This window comes from Bicyclus anynana, chromosome 23 (assembly GCF_947172395.1).
Source record: "Bicyclus anynana chromosome 23, ilBicAnyn1.1, whole genome shotgun sequence".
NCBI classification, from domain to species: Eukaryota; Metazoa; Arthropoda; class Insecta; order Lepidoptera; family Nymphalidae; genus Bicyclus; species Bicyclus anynana.
The window spans coordinates 9,784,649-9,806,711 of record NC_069105.1 but is presented as its reverse complement, the minus strand read 5'-3'; the positions used below and the strand labels follow the sequence as shown (position 1 = coordinate 9,806,711).

The window sequence follows — 22,063 nt, the reverse complement described above, 5'->3', positions numbered from 1 at the left end:
CTTCCCATTTTACTACAATTTACAAGGTATTTTATTTGTTTATATAAAAAAAGTTTATTTACAATCACAAAACTAAGTGGAAACACAAAGTTAGCAAATGTAATTAAAATGCTGCAGGCGGGCAGCCCTATGACATGTTTACGTACCGCGCGGCTGTAGGTATTTATTTCAAAAATACGGCCGAGTTATTATACTGCTTGTAATATCTTTACTGTGCTTCAGAGTTCAGACAGCTATGTTGATAAGCGTCCGAAATAAGCGTTCCTTTCCCTTTCACAGACCACCTTAAGGGTTATCAAAACAAGGAAAGGTGTCATTATCATTTCGTTTCGCCTAAAAGCCTAAATGGAAATGTTGTATAGCTCCGGCACGTCGACTTGTTACTGGATGCCGCGCTTACAGTAACAAGCCGCAGGTTCATGGCGTTACGTTACGTTGGTCGCCCACGGTCCGTTATAACCACATGTCTGCAGATCTGCCAATATGACGACCGGTAAAACTCATCGTGTTGGTTGCGAAAAATCGCGACCAACATACGATGAGCACAGTATAACCAGTAGGATGACTTCATACTAGAGGTCGAAACGCGAGCTATACCTACGCACCCCGAACGTGGGGTGATCGTAGGGTGAAGGCAGTCGCGACTGTGCCGCGGTGACGAACGCACAGTGTATTGGATTTTTAATTATGACGACTAGGAAAAAAAGCCTCGCAACTGGTGGGCTATTATCTTTATAAAGTTTGATTAATATTTTGTATTCTAAAGGCATAATATAAATAAATGCTTAAATAATAAAATTGTGTAAATAGGTAAATGACGAAAACGGTAATATAATATTATTAAATAATTATTTATTAACTTCTTCATTTAGGTTGTTTTCTTTGATTATTGTTATTATACATAGATTAAAATCTTATGACACGTATGTTTTGTATACCTGTATTTTAATGTCATAAAGAAGTTAAGTAAAGAAGTTGTTTGAATTTAACAACATCATTGTGTTGCTCATACTTTAATGTATTTGAATAAAGAGAGAGCCGGCTGATATTAATATACCTATCCAGATTTTTTTAGTAAACTAGCGAACCCGGTCAATCTCAATTTTTTTTGTGGTTCCTTCCCTACATGCCAAGTCAGGATCAATTTTTTATCGTTTATTCTATAGTGTGGGGTATCGTTATCGGTATTTTTATACATTACATAAGGGATTAAAGTGCTAACATAATCTACGGAACCCTACACTGCGCGTGGCCCGACACGCACTTGACCGGTTTTTTATTATTTGGTCACCTAGTGTGGTGGTAATACCTAGATGACATCACCAAAATAAATATATGAAGGTCCTTCAATCATTGATCAGTATGAGCCTTATTTAAATCTACCAATCAAAACACAACACGCATTTTATTGATCACTTCCTATTTTACTACAATTTACAAAGTATTTTATTTGTCTATTTAAAAAAAAGTGTATTTACAATCACAAAACTAAATGGAAACACAAAGTTGGCAAATGTAATTAAAATGCTGCAGGCGGGCAGCCCTATCACATGTTTACGTGCCGCGCGGCTGTAGGTATTTATTTCAAAAATACGGCCGAGTTACTATACTGCTTATTATATCTACTGTGCGATGAGTTTTACCGGACGTCATGCCGGCATGTGGCTATATCGGACCGGGTGGGTAGCTTAATTATTCCGAATAGTGTGCTTACTGTTATCGCCGTTTAGTGTTGAAAATAGTAGCCTGTGACGGATATGACGTCGCTCGATCTCGTGTTGGCTTCAGTGTGCTCGTGGCGTTCGAGCCGTCCACATCTCTTGTTGTGTAATTCTTAATGGGTTACTTAGGATAAGCGGGGAGAGTGACTTGAGTGGAAAAGGGCAGTGATTGTATACAGTCAAAGGTATCTTTAACCCTACACACATCGTTCACAAGTACGTGACTTCACTCAAAGTCATTCTCTGCCATTCTAGGGTCTTATTTTGGTTACAGTTTGATTTGTTAATAAGTTGTCCTGACAAGTGTTGTGAATCATAACCTTTGTTCGACATTAGTTTTCTTATATTTGTAATCACCTTAAGAGTCCTATAATATTTCCGGTAAAACTAAAAGACAAAGTATATGAACGACTCGAGTTGATACGGTGAAAATCTCTGTCCGTGTTGATATAACCTTTACTTTATAGTTATAAAATATCTTGACGGCTGCGTGGCGCAGTGGATAGTGACCCTGCTTTCTGCATCCACGGCCGTGGATTCGATTTCCATAAATTAAAAATATTTGTGTGATGAGTGTTTTCCAGTGTCTGAGTGTATTTATACATTACAGAAGTATTGACTTGATAATTTGACATTTAGTGAAAATATTAGATTATGGTTGCTACTTGCTAGCAAAATAAAATTAATCTATAGTAAACGAAATTACCCCAAATATATAGGTATATAAAATATGATTCGCTATCTTGGTATCCATAACACAGGCTATGAGCTTACTTTGGGGCTAAATAGTTGCCTGTATTGCTCCTAATATTAAAGAAAAATGCGTGTATAGTGTATAAGCCCAAGAAAATAAGGCCTATTAAGGAATTAACACTCCTACGGCCTACCGCTTTAATTGAATTGTTTGCGATCACAATAACAAGTCATACCGCCTATACCGCACCGCGCTGTTGACGATAAAATAACAATTTTATTGCATGCCAATATAAACGGAATTACGACGCAATAAGGAACATAATGGATTGTAATTTTGTGGATATACAGTAAACTTTGTGCATCGTATAGTGATTCAGGCGTTGAGTAGCCAGACGTCCGGTTTTCTTAGGACATGTGTTCTTTATTTGTATTTGTGGCATTTTTTTAACGGCCCATTACAGAGGCCAGGTCTCCCTCCTTACAGGAGATATGGAGTTTAGACCCACCACGTTGCTACAATTCGGGTTGGCGGGTTTAAGTTGATAATGTTAAATTCATTGACGACCACTATCAGATGTTAATGATAATGACCGGGAACGACGGATTAACATGCTCTTAGAGGTACGGGGGTATAACTAGGGTTGCCAACATTTTTTCAGAAAAATAAAGTATTTTTCAGACTATATTTATAGTACGCACACCCGAAATATAGTACAATACTAGGTAGTCGTATATAGTGCGGTTGGTAACCCTAGGTATAACACAACCAACTTCCAAACTCTTGACTGAAAATTTAAACTGAAACTTATAAAAAAGAAAAGCTCAGTATCTCATAAGCCCGACCCAGGATTTAAACCCCTGTATTAGGAGTGGGTACGACAATAGACCAACGGGCGGGGATCGAACCACCACCCCTCGGTGATGAGACAGACGACTCTTTCCGTTGAACTATTGAGGCTTAAAGGAGATGGGCCAAAATTGTATGGAGCAGGTCCAGTCATGGTACCCTAGCGGAAATAAAAGAAAATATTTTTTCAAACTATTTTTGATTATACAAATCTACGAATTTACTTTAATTCTTTCGGAATAATATTCATTATCTCCCAAGAAATGCAACACTATTAAGGGTAATAATGGCGGATGATTGATGACGTTTTCAATGCAGTAATGAATTTGACGTTTGCTGTCAATTGTCATGTCATAGTTGCTCTAAGGGCGCCATCTTGATATAACTCAAAAACTTGGGTTTTAATTTTATTTATTTCTTTTTATTTAGTTTTCTTTTTTAATAAGGAAGAATACAATATGGAACTTAAGCTAATTTATCCTAATACCTATACAAATCATGCCCACGTGGAATGGTGGCAAGAATACTGGCTGCATTTCCAGACAGACATCCAGGCTGATCCTTTGCGCAAAAAATGAGCCAGTCCTTCTGTCACCAGTCGAGGCAACTCGCCGCGGTGAAATGATTCGGTAAAATTTTTGGCACTGCGACTCCATGACCCAAGGGTCTCCACGGCAAAAGGTACAAATATGTAACTCTCTGTCAGAGGTTTCAGCTTTTTCTGCTGCGGCTCCCGGTCTTTTATTTAGTTACATTTATTCACTTTAATGAATTTTAATAAGATCCTTGTATTTTTTAAATTTTAATGGACCTGAAATGGACCATCTACTTTGTTTACATTGTTTTTAATTTTATATATCTGGTGAACCTACTCGTTATTAACCGTACAATTTCAGTTGGCACGCAAGTTAACACTATTATTGTGTTTAAACAGCTGTTTTTAATGTTGCAACAACGTTTTGATGTTTAACAAACAAACGGTGGGTCACGTTTACTTAGTATTCGATTTCAAATTGGTGGAACAATTTTGTTATCGGGGTCAATTATAATGGAATTATTTTGCATTTGCTGACGCCGCGCGGTTTTACCCGCGTAGTTTCCGTTCCCGTAGGAATACGGGAATAATATATAGGCTATAGCCTTCCTCGATAAATGGGCTATCTAACACTGAAAGAATTTTTCAAATCGGACCAGTAGGTTATTAGCGCGTTCAATCAAACAAATAAACAAACTCTTCAGCTTTATAATATTAGTATAGAATTAAATTTACAACTGAAAGACAAATAAACACTTCCTTATACTACATTAGTTAATTCTTTTAAATGTGATTTCATCATTAACAACCCATATTCAGATATATTCAAAAATTATAAAGTGATAGCCCAGTGGATATGACCTCTGCCTCCGATTCCGGAGGGTGTGGGTTCGAATCCGATCCGGGGCATGCACCTTCAACTTTTCAGTTGTGTGGATTTTAAGAAATTAAAGAGGTCAATCCTGTACATGAAATATATTTCCAAAATAACTATCAGCGCGTGATTAGTGATCGATACTGATGCCAAAAATACAATCAGTAAATTTTTTGTCTGTATGTTCGTTATAGAAACAAAAAACTACTCGACGGATGTTAACGAAACTTGGTACTTCATACTCCTGGGCAGGTTATAGTATCCTTTTCATCACGCTACGATCAATAGGAGCAGAACAGTGAAGGGAAATGTTGGGAAAACGGGAGTTACTCCATTTTTACAGCGATGTAATACCTACTGTAGGGGCTGGATTAAAGAGGTCTAAGGGCGGACGAAGTCGCGGGCGTCCGCTAGTAATTAAATAAAAAGTGACCAGGGAATTGGAGATAGTCATGAGAATTCAATGATAACTCACGTTTGTGATCTGCCTTACAAGTTCTTTGTGTATAGTGTCGCCGCGAGCGCAATACTAATCGCCGCTAAAGCCTTCCGCTTCCTGGTCTCAAGACGCTGTTATCTGTAAGGCTTACTATAAAACCTGTTTACGTCACATTTAGCAATATTTATACTTGCTTTATAGCCGTGATAGCCCAGTGGATATGACCTCTGCCTCCGATTCCGGAGGGTGGGTTCCAATTCGGCCCGGGGCATGCACCTCCAACTTTTCAGTTGTGTGCATTTTAAGAAATTAAATATCACGTGTCTCAAACGGTGAAGGAAAACATCGTGAGGAAACCTGCATACCAGAGAACTTTCTAATTCTCTGCGTGTATGAAGTCTGCCAATCCGCATTGGGCCAGCGTGGTGGACTATTGGCCTAACCCCTCTCTGAGAGGAGAATCGAGCTCAGCCAGTGAGCCGTATATGGGTTGATAACGTATACTTGCTTTAAATACCTTTAACGTTTAACCCCGTGCCTCTGAGACGGCGTTGCCAGATTGTTTTTGCCACGTCGGGGTTTAGGAACTTTTTGAGTGGAAAAAGCGGGATTCTTTCGTCAAAAAACAGCTGATTAGTAACAACCTTAGACCAATTATAGGAGGACCTGTATCACACTCATAGTGACGAACAAAATTGTCGGTCATTTTCTGAGGAAAATGAGCTTAGATTTGGTATATATCTTAATAATAATAATAAATATACTATAAATATACTTAAACAATACACATCACTATCTAGCCCCAAATTAAGCATACAGAGTAGCTTGTGTTATGGGTGCTAAGATAGTTGATATTATAATATTAATATACAATTATATACTACATATAAATACTTATATAATGTATAAATACACACAGACACTGGAAAACACCCATGCTCATCACACAAATATTTTCCAGTTGTGGGAATCGAACCCACGGCCGTGGATGCAGAAAGCAGGGTCACTACCCACTGCGCCACGCGGCCGTCAAATTGTACTACACTAGAAGTTTTTGCCCGTTGTTTACACAATTCAATTACACAAAAAGGTATTTTTACGGAGCTCTTTAACCGAAGAACACGATTACAACTATTTAACATCCATTCTATAGAGACAGTTTTTATAATCGCATTAGATCGTTGATCATATACTTTGACAGAAATGTAACGTCTAGCGAGGCAGGTCCTTTACAATAATTGGTCTGAGGTAACAACTTATAATAACCTCGTTATTGATACAAGTTGGAGGGGAGTTTACCAAAAGTTGTTACTATTCAGATGTTTTCTTTACTGTTTCTAATTAATAGAGTACAACTTAACAGCCACAATGTCCTTTTTTTTCGTAGGGGGGGAAAAGCCACAATGACGGCCTCCGTGGCGCAGTGGTATGCGCGTTGGATTTACAAAACGGAGGTCCTGGGTTCGATCCCCGGCTGGGCAGATTGAGATTTCCTTAATTAGTTCAGGTTTGGCTGGTGGGAGGCTTCGGCCGTGGCTAGTTACCACCCTACCAGCAAAGACGTACCACCAAGCGATTTAGCGTTCCGGTACGATGCCGTGTAGAAACCGAAAGGGGTGTGGATTTTCATCCACCTCCTAACAAGTTAGCCCGCTTCCATCTTATACTGCATCATCACTTACCATTAGGTGAGATAGTAGTCAAGGGCTAACTTGTAAAGAATGAAAAAAAAAATGTCCTACAAATTGCGTGGTACATTGTCTCGGTCCGAGGTATAATGTGGATAAGCCATTCAGAAAATTTTATAAAAATTTGAACGTTTTATTTATAATTTAAAAGAAATAGAAATAGACTTGATGAGTGATGACACGATTTAATCGTTTCCTTTGGGGGACTTTTAATTACTAATGTTTGAAACATGTCATAAACCAGTCCACATACAAAGTAGGTATATTCCGGACTATGGGAGTCGTAAATAAGGAAAATTATTGTTATTAATTATTATCTTCATGACCCAATAATAAACTAAGAGTTCTAGATCAGAACTTCCTAGAAGAACAGGTTGTCGAGTGTGATATTATATTATGTATAAGTTCTAAATTGTTTACGAACGAACGGTTCACCAATTAATGGTCCAAAATTGTATGGATTCCAGGATCAATCATTGTACTCTAGCGGAAATAAAATTAATTTTTTAACTATTTTTGAATATAGAAATCTACGAATTTACTTTAATTTTTTCGAAATAATATTCATTATCTCCCAAGAAATGCAACACTACTATGGGTAATAATGGCGGATTGATGACGTTTTCAACGCAGTAATCGATTTGACGTTTGCTGTCAATTGTCATGTCATAGTTGCTATATTGACGCCATCTTGATAAAACTCAAAAACTTGGGTTTTAATTTTTTTTTTTTTATTTAGTTAGATTTATTCACTTTAATAAATTTTGACCTGAATTGGACCATCTCCTTTGTTAGGTGTGATTAGTTCAGAATTCAAATTAAAGCTGTTGATGGATTGGTTCTGAATTCAAATAAAAGTTGTTCCAGTTCTAAATTCAAATTCAAGTTGTAATTCATGATAGATTCGTTCTGAATTTAAATTACGGGTATTGTGTGATGTTCTAAATTCAAATTTGTTCTTCCCCAGTCCGGCAAGTACGGCGAGGGTTTCATCGGCTCGTCCCGCGGTGTGGCCGTGCACGTGCGAGCCAAGGGTGCAGATGGCGCGCGCGACCACACTGGGTGCACGTGGCCGTTGCTGTCGGCCGCTGCACCCAGTGAGCCGTTGCCGAGAGAACCCTGGATCGCGGTCATTCGTCGGGGCAGCTGCAACTTTGAGATTAAGGTATCTATACTAATATTATAAAGCTGAAAAGTTTGTTTGTTTGATTGAACGCGCTAATCTCAGGAACTACTGGTCCGATTTGAAAAATTCTTTCAGTGTTAAATAGCCCATTTTTCGAGGAAGGCTATATATTATCCCCGTTTTCCTACAGGAACGGGAACCACGCGGTTAAAACCGCGCGGCGTCAGCTAGTTGTTACTAAAAATGCTAACGACCTCCGTGGCGCAGTGGTATGCGCGGTGGATTTACAAAACCGAGGTCCTGGGTTCGATCCCCGTTGGGCCGATTGAGATGTTTTAATTGGCTCAGGACTGGCTGATGGGAGGCTTCAGCCGTGGCTAGTTACCACCCTACCGGCAAAGACGTACCGCCGCCGTACGTACCTCTACTTATTTTTTGAAATATAAAAAAAGAAAAATAAAAATACTATGGAACTCCAACGTTGTCATTGCAATGGTAACAGGCGCTTAATAACGCGCAGTCTAGATACCCTGCGTTATCATTGTGGTCATAATCCAGCTCTCCAATATTTCCCAATATCAGCTGATATTGGGAAATTTTATTATCAACAGCATAATGATAACGCGACGCTAAATATAATCAAGTAATTATCGTTATTTGAGAGAATGATAGTACTTAATATTGGTACAATCATAATAAAATCATGATAACTGATGTCTACGACTTATTTAGCGTTTTTTTTTGTAGAACTTTTGAAGGAGAACAATTCTGTCATACATATTTTTTGCGTAATTTTAACCGTTTTAGTAACGCAATCTACGAAAACTGAAAAGGAATATTTTTCTGTTTTTGCCACATATTTATTTGATGTTTTACTCCTATTGCATAGCTTATCGTGATGCTATGTCTATAAACGATTATCTAACATAAAAATAATTTTTCAGTTCAAATAATTATTCCCAAGAATAACGCGTCCAAACAAACAAACTCTTCAGCTTTTTATTTTTGCCTGAAATGTGCGTTTTATGCGAAATTAAAATGGCAATGGATAGGCGCATCGTTCGAAAAACGTGCACTTTAGGGTCCGAATGTGCTGGAATAGAGACCCCGCACCGGAAAGCGCAGTGTCGATCGACCCCCCACTTCGACATAGACCGGGTAGTAGGGAGCCGCTAGATGCTGCGAGACCTTGATTTTTGGAAGTCCATACAAGAGGCCTGTATAATGATGAAGTAAATAAGATGCTTTCAACGTATCGCTGCTTAGCAAAGAGTTAAAAGATTATAACCCTTATCCCCTTTGATTGAAGGTTCAGAATGCTTGGCGGGCGAACGCCTCGGCGGTGCTCATCTACAACGATCGGGACACAACGGTGCTGGAGAAGATGAAACTGACCATTGACAACGGACGTAAGTTTGAGCTTTTAAAATGCTTACTTTAAAATTAAGTTTACTTTTAATAATAAAGACAGTAAGTAGGTACTGCCAGTAAGAAAGAACAGTAATTAATTTTGTTAAGTTGATGAATCTATGTTTTAGAGCTACAACAAAGCCGGTTGAATAAATAATGGATACTATTTGACTCTGTAACTCTCACTATCAGGAAGCCCATAACTGTAGTCGATCGCGTGGATATATTAAATTTGATAGATAATTTAAATAATAGGAAGAATAAATGGTTGAACATACTATTTACAAACGAGTCAATCACTCGACTCGACTCGACACACAACATTACAAACAGTGGCGTGCTCGCCACGTGAGATTTTAATTTGTTATGCCCAAAACTGAGAGTCGATAACTTATTTTAAAGTTACCGTATCGTTAGGAATGATGCTCCTATTAACGATGAGTTTCTTTGTGACGTCATGGTCTCGTCGAGATTTCAATTTGTTAAACCCAAAACTGAGAGTCGATAACTTACGTATGACGTATGACGATATATGACACCTACCTATGACGAGTGGCTTAAGTTGAGACGTCATCTCGTTGAGATTGCAATTTGTTATGCCCAAAACTGAGAGTCGATAACTTGTCTTAAAGTTACCGTATCGTTAGGCCGACGTTATACAGTATATCTAGATCGCAATCAGCGATCAAAATCATCAATCGTAACCCAGATTGATCGTGTACTGAATGATGCACCTATCTACGACGAGTTGCTTTGTGACGTCATGATCTCGTCGAGATTTCAATTTGTTATGCCCAAAACTGAGAGTCGATAACTAACCTATGACGTATGACGATATTTGACACCTACCTATGACGAGTGGCTTAAGTTGAGACGTCATCTCGTTGAGATTTCAATTTTTTATACCCAAAACTGCCGATAACTTGTCTTAAAGTTACCGTATCGTTAGGCCGACGTCAGTCTATCTCTAGATCGCGATCGGCGATCAAAATCATCAATCGTAACCCAGATTGATTGTGTACTTAATGATGCACGTATCTACGAGTTGCTTTGTGACGTCATGGTCTTGTCGAGATTTGAACTGAGAGCCGATAACTTGTTTTCAAGTTACAGGTCGACGTTATCAATGATAGTATCAAATCATTGGACGGATTCTTTTAACTATCTATCATACTCCTCCTAATATTATAAACGCGAAAGTTTGTATGGATGTTTGGATGTACGTTTGGATGTTTGTTACTCTATAACGCCGCTACTACTGAAGCGATTTAGCTGAAATTTGGAATGGAAATAGATTTTACTTTGGATTAACACATAGGCTACTTTTTATTCCGAAAAATCCATGGTTTCCCGAGATTTGCGAAAACTGATGATTTTGATGATATGAATGTTTGTTACTCTTTCAACTACTGAACCGAATAAGCTGAAATTTGGTATTAAGATATATTATAGCCTGGATTAATACATAGACTTTTCATCACGGAAAAATCCATGGTTCCCGCGGGATTCGTGAAAAACTGAATTCCACGCGAAGTTGCGGGCGTCCGCTAGTTTTTTATAAAATATACACATAGTCAAGCGTTAATCATTCATCACAGTCAAGCGTTTACTTTTAGTGATATAAATAATGAATAATTTCCCCCTATATTTTTGTATAATACAAATCAATAATTTCCCCTATATATGTGGAAACAAAAATCACGGAATATTTTTTGCTAAAAAATGTGTTATTCATTAACTTCTAATAAAGTATAATTTAAATTAATTGCAACTCCGGGAAAATACTCTATTATGTTATAATCATTTTCCAAATAAATGCAAATGAAGATGTTAGGAATTTTTCCCTATTGTTTTCCTCAAAATGAAATATTTAAGAAGTTATATTAAGTTTTATTTTTAATGCAATAAATACTTAACGATTGCTATCAAGTAAATTTATTGTAATAGTTTCGTTGTTTCGCCGCTAAACTATTTTGCTTTGTTTCTGTTTGATATCAAGAACGTTATCTTTACGCATAACCGAATACAATACAAACAAATACCTTAACTCTAGAGAGTTCGAACTCTAACTCTACTTTTTTGACGGCCTCCGTGGCGCAGTGGACTTAGAAGACGGAGGTCCTGAGTTCGATCCCTGCCTGAACCGATTGAGGTTTTCTTAATTGGTCCAGGTCTGACTGGTGGGAGGCTTTGGCCGTGGCTAGTTACCACCCTACCGACAAAGACGTACCGCCAAGCGATTTCGCGTTGCGGTACGACGTGTAGAAACCGAAAGGGGTGTGGATTTCATCCTCCTCCTAACAAGTTAACCAGATTCCATTTTAGATTGCATCATCACTTACCATCAGGTTAGATTGTAGTCAAGGGCTAACTTGTAAAGATAAAAAAAAATATATATTTGTTTAAGGTCTACTATGAGTGTCGTGATTCTCTGCCTTCGATTCGAAGGGCGTAGATTCGAATCCGGTCAGGGGCATGCACCTCCAACTTTTCAGATATGTGCATTTTATGAAATTATAGGTATATCACATATCTCAAATGGTGAAGGAAAAACATCGAGAAGAAACCTGCATACCTGAAAATGTTCTTAATTCTCTGCGTGTGTGAAGTCTGCCAATCCGCATTGGACCCGCGTGGTGGACTAACTCCTCTCATTCCGAGAGGAGACTGGTGCTCAACAGTGAGCCGAATATGGGTTGATAATGATGATTCCCTCGGGAATGGAAACTACGCGGGTGAAACCGTGAGGTTCTAGTAGTTAATAATAATTCATTCCGAGAGGAGACTGGTGTTAATGATAATAATGATGAATATTAATATTAATTTGATTATAGAAGAGGCAAATTTTTTTGTATAGATGAAGCATGTGAGGATTTTATTATTTTCACTCACTTTTATTACTCGTTATTGGATTCGAGTCAATTCGAACTAAATTACATTTTGAGTGGAATATTCAACGGATTGAATTAGAAAGCGTGGGTTTGAAGTTTGAAGTGTTAATTCAAAGGACGTGACATGTACATTTATGGTAACACGGTACTACAAAGAATCATGAACCTGTTCGTGACGATAGAAAGTTCTTCGTTAATTGAGATTCGGATTAGAAAGGCTGACTCCTACTCGTAACTCCGCGGCTTGTAAAAGGATTTATGTTATACTAGCGAACCCGGTCAAGCTTCGCTGTGACTTATGTGCCATTCTACCCTAATCCTACCGTACCCCTACCCTTAAATTGACTCTTAAACGTTTGTATGGAAAATAGAATAGGGTAGTTTTAAGGTTTCACCGGCAATAAGTCTAATTTATCTCGCCTGTTAAACCTTCCCTACACTTCCACGAACATTTCAAGACCAAAATGAGATAAATCCGTTCAGCCGTTCTCGAGTTTTAGCGAGACTAACGAACAGCAATTCATTTTTATATACATATATAGACAAAATGTATGTTCTTGTGCCTTTCATAAAGTCATGTTTTGCTATTTTCCTAAAACTTCGCTTACGAAACTGGCTTATGGCCAACATAGTTGGTAACAATCATTTTAACATAAAAATGGAACCGACTTCAAGGAAGACGTATTTCGATTTAACATAAAATTACTTAACCGATTTTCATGAAAATGGAATAGGACCAATCTGGAAGTCTACTCTTTCATACAAAAAAATAATTTTCAAAATTGGTTAATAAATGGCGAAGTTATTTAAATTAATTGCGACTACGGAAAATTTTATTCTTTTATAATCAGTTTCCAAATAAATGCAGATGTGTTAGGAATTTTTTCCTATCGTTTTCCTCAAAATGAAATATTTAAGAAGCTAAATAAATTTTATTTCTAACTAGCGGACGCGTTGAATTCAGTTTTTCACAAATTCCGCGGGAACCATGATTTTTCCGGGATGAAAATTAGCCTATGTGTTAATCCAAAATGAAATCTATTTCCATCCCAAATTTCAGCCAAATCGCTTAAGTGTGAAGGAGGAACAAACATACACACAAACTTTCGCCTATGATATTAGTGTGATACGAGTACTTATGGCTGGTAAATGCTAATAATGTTTGTTATCAAGTAAATTTATTGCGACAGATTTTTATGATAATCTATAATATAAAAATGAATCGCTAAATGCGTTGGTAAGCGCATAACTCAACAACGCCTGGACCAATTTGGCCAATTCTTTTTTTTAAATGTTCGTTGAAGTTCTAGGATCGTTTTTACGGCGAGAAAAATTCGAATAATTGCCAGAAAAACCATAAAAATAGTCCTTTCCTTTTTCCATACAAATGTTTACTAACTAAAATGTAGTCAATTTGAGCTTTATTGTTATTGTATAAAGTTCATATTAATAATAATTAAAAAACGGGGTAGGGTTAGGGTAGGGATAGGGTATGGTAGGGGTAGGGTAGGGGTAGAGTAGGGGTAGGGTAGGGGTAGGGTAGGGGCAGGGTAGGGGTAGGGTAGGGCAGCGGTGTTTGAAAGTATACGCGGACGAAGTCGCGGGCGTCCGCTAGTTTGTAAATAATAATAAATTTCGTTGGAAGTAGCAAACCTTGACGGCTTTATTTCGAAAATGCTTATAAAATAACGATGACATTATAAAATTAAAAAAATAAATGTTATATTTTACATGATAATTAATTATTTGATCGATGATTAGTTTCGATATCTCCGATAAGTGTGTACGAAAGTGTTATTTGTTAACGATAGTTTACTTGATAAGATTGAAACGTACTCTCGGACGTACGTCAGCAATCAATTCATATCATTAATGATAATAATATTATTGCAATATGCATGGCATGTGCGAATAACTTTGGCGCGTGTCCCATTGAATAAATATAATAATAATAATAATAATAAAACATTTATTCAGCCAAACAACATAACATAAATAAGAAAAAAACATGAGAATTAATACTAACTTAATACTAATTTAATACTAAGGCTTCGGCTGAATGGGGCGCTGCCTCAGCTCTATGCTACAGCTAAGTAACTGTAGAGCTGATTTTCAGGCATGACCCCATGTGAGCTCAGAATATCACAGAGTAACCTGAGTGAGTCTTTACAAGCAATGTACTGAAGCCAGTGAAACCCATTAAAAAAAACAAACGTCACGCGTCTCCTTGACAACCGCATACTTAAACGAACTTTTTCCATGATTTGTATTTCAAAATTTAACACTAACAATAATTACGTAAATTAATATAATAATCAAGAACTACTAATAAAAAATACCTACTCCATCTTAGTTCTTTACTTTTTGTGTACAGTTTTTAAAATATTTAAAAACACAAGAAGCCATTTTTTTTTTGGATAATATTGAAAATTACTGATTATTATACTTTAAAAAACTTGCAAAAATGTAAATAAAAGGGTGTGAAATAGGGGTTGAAAGTTTACATCGATTTTCACGCGGACGAAGTCGCGGGCGTCCGCTAGTCAATTATAAAATTGAGTGTCCGTTTTTGTCGTCCATTGTTCGTGGTGACGCGCCGTGGCTGGCCTTCGTCGGAACGATGACCGCTTAAGGTCTGTCGTGCCGACTGCCGACGGACTTCACTCGGGCCTTTGCCTCGGAACTACTAGGATACTATAAGGTCGCCATTGACGGTCAATAGGGATGATGACAGTTTTTTAAATTGTATATAAATCAAGATAAATTAACATTGTAAACCTTCTTGATTTTGACATTTTAATTATTTTTTTTATTATTGTAAATTTTTGGTAAATTATTTTAGATTGTAAGTTAATCTTTTACTTTAAGTTTTTAACCGGACTCTGCAGTGTTGTGAATGCCTGTAAAAGATGGCTGCAGTAGTTCAAGAATTTTGTAACTCACTTATATATAATGTTTTCTGCTGTCATTGTTGGCGTTACAAATAAATAAATAAATAAATAAATAAAGAGTTCCCTAATAGTAAAGCAATTTTGTAAAACTAACAGGGTATCTGCGATCATTACTTTCGGAGCTACAGGGTTTTAAAGGGTCAGATTTGCGGCGCTGTCACGGATCCCTGAAAAACGCCCCATACAAAATGGCACGAACTTATGACGTCGTAGGCAATTAATGATCGTTAGATTTGTATGGGCGTTTAAACAAAATTACTAATATCTTTGTTATTTGTGCGTTTATGTTTATAGTTCATATATTAAAAAATGTCACATTTAATGTAAGGAAGCTAAAACTGTATGAATTTTCATCTAATTACGATAAAATATTTTTAGTAGATTTTGAAATTTTATAATCTTATATAATTTGGAAATATCCAGTCAATCTTTGCTTTTTATGTATAAATTAGTTAACATTGACCTTATTTACCCGAATGTATCATAAAAATCAATATATTCAAACCTAGTCATCATCCCCATTATTCTCACGTTTCTGAAAAGCAAACGGCAGTACCCACGCGGCAAACTATACAAGTCATTTACGCAGTGACCAACACACGATCAAATAGTCGTGGGTGCTACAGAAACGTGAGAATAATTGACCGTTTGTGGCTAGCAATAGATGTCAATAATACAAATATTTACGCATGATAATACTACCAGATATAATGTTGTATTTCGTATACCTAGTTATTAATTTCAGACAGTTTGTTTCATTCTTGAAAGTTTGCCGAATCACCATAATAGTACGTATTGTGAACGTCATACAGGCAACTGTCACCCGCACCATGCTACAGCACACGCAGTATAATTATAACGTATCTCACGAATATTTAAGGCGTGGATTATTACAATCAACGTTATCGTTTTTACGCAAACCAAATTACCTTTACCAACGGCCTCCGTGGCGCAGTGGTATGCGCGGTGGATTTACAAAACGGAGGTCCTGGGTTCGATCCCCGGCTGGGCAGATTGAGATTTTCTTAATTTGTGGGAGGCTTCGGCCGTGGCTAGTTACCACCCTACCGGCAAAGACGTACCGCCAAGCGATTTAGCGATCCGGTACGATGCCGTGTATAAACCGAAAGGGGTGTGGATTTCCATCCTCCTCCTACCAAGTTAGCCCGCTTCCATCTTAGACTGCATCATCACTTACCATCAGGTGAGATTGTAGTCAAGGGCTAACTTGTAAAGATAAAAAAAAAAGAACTCTTACAAGTTATACAACTGGTAACACTTAACATAAGTTATCACTACCCAAATCAGTGCACATTAGTTATGTATTACACAATACAATCTTGTTATCTGAATGCGTTATGATACATTGAGTACACGGTAGGTATCTACCTACGACGCGCCGATTACCAAGTAATTATCACCGATAAATTAATTATAACTTGCGAAGGAGTCACGTAACCAGATTTTGTATACTTCATTGTGTTTACGTAACTAACTAATTAGTGTATTGGTAAATAAACTTTAATCTACATTTCAAAGATAATGGAGATGGCACACTCACCATTGTGTTCCAGACAAAAAATGTGTCACGATGAAACTTTTATCTTCGAGTTTATTTTCCTGCCTGTGCATATGTTTTCTGTGCCTATGTATAAATATTTATATGTAGTTTATAAATTAGTATGATAAAGGAGATGGTCCATTTCAGGTCCACTCTTGTATCAATAAAATTACAAGGATCTTATTAAAATTTATTAAAGTGAATAAATGTAACTAAATAAAAAGTAATTTTGTAGTTTTTGAGTTATATCAGGATGGCGCCCTTAAAGCAACTATGACATGACAATTGACAGCAAACGTCAAATCGATTACTGCATTGAAAACGTCATCACTCCGCCATTATTACCCTTAATAGTGATGCATTTCTTGCGAGATAGTGAATATTATTTCGAAAGAATTAAGGTAAATTCGTAAATTTGTATAATCAAAAATAGTTTAAATAAATATTTTCTTTTATTTCCGCTAGGGTACAATGACTGGAGCTGGGCTCCATACAATTTTGGACCATCTCCTTTAGCTATCTTAGTAGGTACTCATAACAAAGGCATAACCTTTGACACTTATTATCTATGTATCTAAGGGCCTAACGCTTACCTACCTACCGGCTAAGTAGTGATGTGTGTATTGTGTAAGTAAGTAAGTAAGTTGCCCCATGCCTCGGAGAGCACGTAAAAGCCACAGATAAATCAATAATATACAGATGGTGCGTACGGAACACGACGGTGTCGTAGCCGCTCCAAATACGAAATTCAAAAAGTAATACATTCTCTAGTCAGTTCGACACGAACCGTCGCATCAGTAATATTCAATATTATTCAAGACTAGCTGACGTCGCGCGGTTTCACCCGCGTGGTTCCCGTTCCCGTAGGAATACAGGGATAATATATAGCCTATAGCCTTCCTTAATAAATGGGCTATCTAACACTGAAAGAATTTTTCAAGTCGGACCAGTAGTCCCAGAGATTAGCGCGTTCAATCAAACAAACAAACAAACAAACTCTTCAGCTTTATTATATTAGTATAGATAAACAGCGTGTTATGTTATTAAATATTTTAAAGACTGTTCACAGAAACTAAAGAAATAAGATGGAGTATTTTTTATTGGTAATTATTAATCATTGTATTAATTTACGTAATTGTTGTTATTGTTAAATTTTGCAATACAAATTATGAGTAAAGTGTATATATGCCGCATATACAAACTATGACAACCGCATATGTATGCGGTTTTTTAATGAGTTTGGCCGGCTTCAGTACGTTGCTTGTAAACACTGACTCTGGTTACTCTGTGGTTATGGCTAAGTTTAATCGGTCCCGGTTATTATAATTAACCTATGATAAAATGACGATTGTTAATTGTTTTTGATTTGTGATTTTTTTTTATTATAACGACCAATGACGATTGTCAAAATGCCTGCCTGACGTTTTAATTATAACGAACAATACAGTGATATAAAAGAAAACAATAACAAAAAAATATTGAGTAGGTATAATTTACGTTCGCCGATGCAGGAGTGTCCAGAAGAAAGAGTTCTTGGTTCTTAAAATGAATTTATTAATATAAAAATTACAAACTAATTAAACTAACGACGTCTTCGAGCGTAAGTGAAGAAGTGTGGTAAATTTCCATGTCACTATGCACCCGTGCGATTTGCCGAATCAGCGTTCCAGTTACGTACACGTGTTGAATAAGGCCGCGAGTCCAATGCGGGCGGAGCGACGAGCGAAGCGGCATGTAACACCTCCCCCTTCGAATCAGCAACTATTTCTTGAAGTTTAAGGGAAAAGTTGCTGACAGTTGTTCGTGGGATGCTTCTTGCTTCTGACGATCTTCGGATGTCTTCTTATTCGGTCGTTAACATTGGCTAAGGTGAATTCATCTGTGTGAAGTACACAGTTGTGTGGTATAGTAGCTAAGAAACTTCCGGATACAGTGTTAAGTTCATCTCTTTCACAGGTAAGTCGTATTCGAGTTGGGTTTGAGAATACAACTGCGTAGTGACGATCGTCCAATTTTTCCATTGCTGGCCTCGTCAGGTTGATGATGATTTTCTTGCAGGTGTCCGTCGGTTTTCCTTCGATTATATTGCTGATGCAGTCTGGAGTGGATCTCAGTTGATGATTGATTTCTTTCTCACAGATAAACTGTGTTTCTACCTTCGGGCATTCAGCCTCAATGTACACGTGAATATTTCCAGTTAAGGCAAGGTAAGGAAAAGGAGGAATAATAACCTGATTAAACTTATTTGGTACTACGACTAATTTGTATAGGAAAAAGGTAAGTGGAGATACTATTGGAAATTTAAATATGAAAACTATGCGATTTCCACTAAAGTATGAACCTGATTTTACGACGTCATAATAATTTCTAAAGTCTAAATCTAATATTTGATCCCTACTATATAGAGTTTTAATTCTAACTAAAGTACTATTTATCATATCTATACTAAGCATTGAATGATGAGTGCGCGATTCACTGCAAAATGCTAATGCGTTTTCTAACCTACTTATCTCATCTAATAAACTATCTAAATTATCATTAATAATTGAAAGAACTTGTCCGAATTTAGCGAATTTCAACAGAGAATATGTTCTATATTTGTTAGAATTAAGTAGAACATGCATGCTTGAACCTGGTTATTAACAAGTTTCGTTAAAATAGATGTATGTTCGTTCATCAGCTCTTTATTAAGGCTAATATGACGATTTTGTTCAGATATCATTTTATTCTGATTTTTTTTAAGAACTTGAATAGCGTTTTCGTACTTTAAAGCATCTTTATAGTCTAGATTACCTGTAATACTTTTTATTACTGAGCCTAAACCATCTATTAAACCTCTTTTAGAACGATTAGGCTCAAAAGTTAACAAGCGGGATGTGGCTTTATCTAATTTAGTTGCAAGGTGATCAATCTGGAATTCATATAATGCATATGTATCATTGTCCAGTTTGTCTTTAATATTAGTCAGTTGAGTTTCTATTAAATTGATATTGGTCTGAATGTCGGTCAGGTCTACGTATTGTAAAAGTATATGATGGTCAGTTGTAAGTCTCATTGGTCCCAGTTTGAAAGGTAAAAGTCCTGGTCCATCTTCTAGTCTTTCAAGTTTTATCTCGTGTCCCATGGTCAGAACGAAGGGCAGCATCACGAGTATTCTGTAACAATTTGGTCGTTTTAGGGGTACGTTTTAGTCGAGCTTTAGCTACAGGCCCCTTTTTCCTAGAAGTGTATATGTGAATGGGTGAGTTAGCCAATACGGTATCATGTGTGAAACGAGGTGCAAGTTTCGATCTACTAGCGTAAGGGTTATTAATGAATACTTGCTGCTCGGGTTGATATTCAACTTCGGGTTCGCGAGTTTTATTGCGATTTTCCATGAGTGCGGATCGATTTGCTAAAGATGAGTCATTGATTATGTCATAAACTTGCGTCATTTTATTCTTATGGTTTTCTATATACTGTTGGAGTAAATGTGGGGTCAAGTCAATGTCAGTTGGGTCCCTAGGGTCAGTATGTCCCAATATAATATCGTATGGTTTGCATTTAGTAAAACTATGAACTGAACTATTATATGCAAGTATAGCATATGGCATTAAGTTAATTACGGATTCATCTTTGTGCTGTAATTTCAAAATGCGGAGATGTTCTAATATTGTCGAATGAAAACGTTCAATATTACCGTTAGCATTCGGAGAGTGAGCTAAAGTCTTATGATGTGTAATTTTATGTACTTTGCAAAATTCTGAGAAGATCTGATTAGTGAATTCTGTACCTTGGTCAGTAATTATAGTAAGAGGTAAATTATGATGAGTACTAAAAGTTAACAGAGCTTGTATAACACTAACCGCTGTGCCATCTCTAAGTAAGTATGCTTGACCATATTTCGAAAATACATCGATAAAAGTTACGTATTTTTCACTTTGCGCCGTAAAACTATCCATATGCACTATTTCGAAAGGCCTAGTTGCAGGTGGTACTAACTGAAGTTGGGGTCTTATTGGATTTCTATCGTACTTGGCTTGCCCACAAATTGAACAATCATTGATAAATTTACTTATGTGGTCTTTCATCTTAGGCCAGTAATATCTAGCGGAAAGAGATAGGTAACATTCGTTTATACCACGATGGTTCGTTTTACCTTCGTGATAGTGACGAATGATGTCTTGCTGTTTTAAAAATTCTTTAACGTTCTCAAGCTCCTTTTTTGCTAAAACTAAATTCATTGACGAACTTCTGAAGTTATCCTGTATAATTGGAATAATATCATACATTGCAAGGGGTGGATTTATAGAAAGGGCTGTTTTAATTTTAGGTTGCACGTATTCTTTGATTGCGTTCACAAGATTTTCCACCAAATTTGACCTAGATAACTGAACAGATGTTCGAGTATGAGTGTCAAAAGGTTTAGTCACAGTTGTACGTTTTTTTATGTCACCTACAATAGTCAAACACAATTGTCGAGGGAATTTATTTAAGGGATCGTCCGTTATAGGAATTTCAAGTATAGGATTCTCGTCTGCCGTATGTGCTGTAAGGGTTTCAGAGTCATTTAAGGATGGTGGTCGTTCGGTGGGGTTCGCTACTATTGAACTAACTTCTTCGTTACAGATCTCAATGCGTGATAGTGCATCTGCATTAGTGTTATTCTTACCTTTTTTATAAATTACAGTAAAATCATATTCGCTTAATTTCAGTCGCCATCTTGTAAGTCTTGAGTTCGGTTCCTTAAGGTTCATAACCCACTGCAAAGGTTTATGATCAGTTACTATCTTGAATTTTCTACCGAAAAGATAAGGTCGAAAGTATTTCGTTGCCCATACTATTGCTAATAATTCTTTTTCTATAGTGCTGTAATTTATTTCGCTATCATTCAACGTACGTGAAGCGTACGATATAGGTTTGTCGGAACCAATTGTCCCTTGTGAGAGTATTGCACCTATTGCAAAATTCGATGCGTCTGCAGTCAGAATAAAGTCCTTGTCAAAGTCTGGGTATTTAAGGATGGGATCATTAGTAAGTAGAGTTTTACACTTTTCAAAACTATTAACGTAATTAGAATCAAAAGTAATTTTAGTTCCCTTTTTAAGACACTTTGTCATTGGTTTGGTGATTCGAGCAAAATCAGGTATAAATTTTCGATAGTACCCTAAGAGTCCTAGGAACTGTTTTATTTCCTTGGGGGTCTTAGGCATAGGATACTTTTGAATAGCAGCAATTTTATCTGGGTTAGGTTTTATACCTTCACTACTTATAATATGTCCTAAATAAGCCGTCTCGAGTTTTAAGAACTCAGACTTGTCTAATTGAATTTTAAAGTTAGACTC

At 36.9% G+C, this 22,063-nt stretch overlaps 1 protein-coding gene across 1 annotated transcript in view; it reads left to right on the top strand.

Moving 5' to 3' along the window:
- The window catches only part of LOC112053181 (E3 ubiquitin-protein ligase goliath), a 126,725-nt gene that overhangs the window by 84,838 nt on the left and 19,824 nt on the right, over positions 1-22,063 (top strand). The window contains exons 3-4 of the mRNA XM_052888644.1: positions 7,768-7,965; positions 9,236-9,335. Of these exons, the coding sequence (XP_052744604.1) occupies positions 7,768-7,965; positions 9,236-9,335 (298 nt within the window). The remainder of the gene's footprint in view (positions 1-7,767; positions 7,966-9,235; positions 9,336-22,063) is intronic.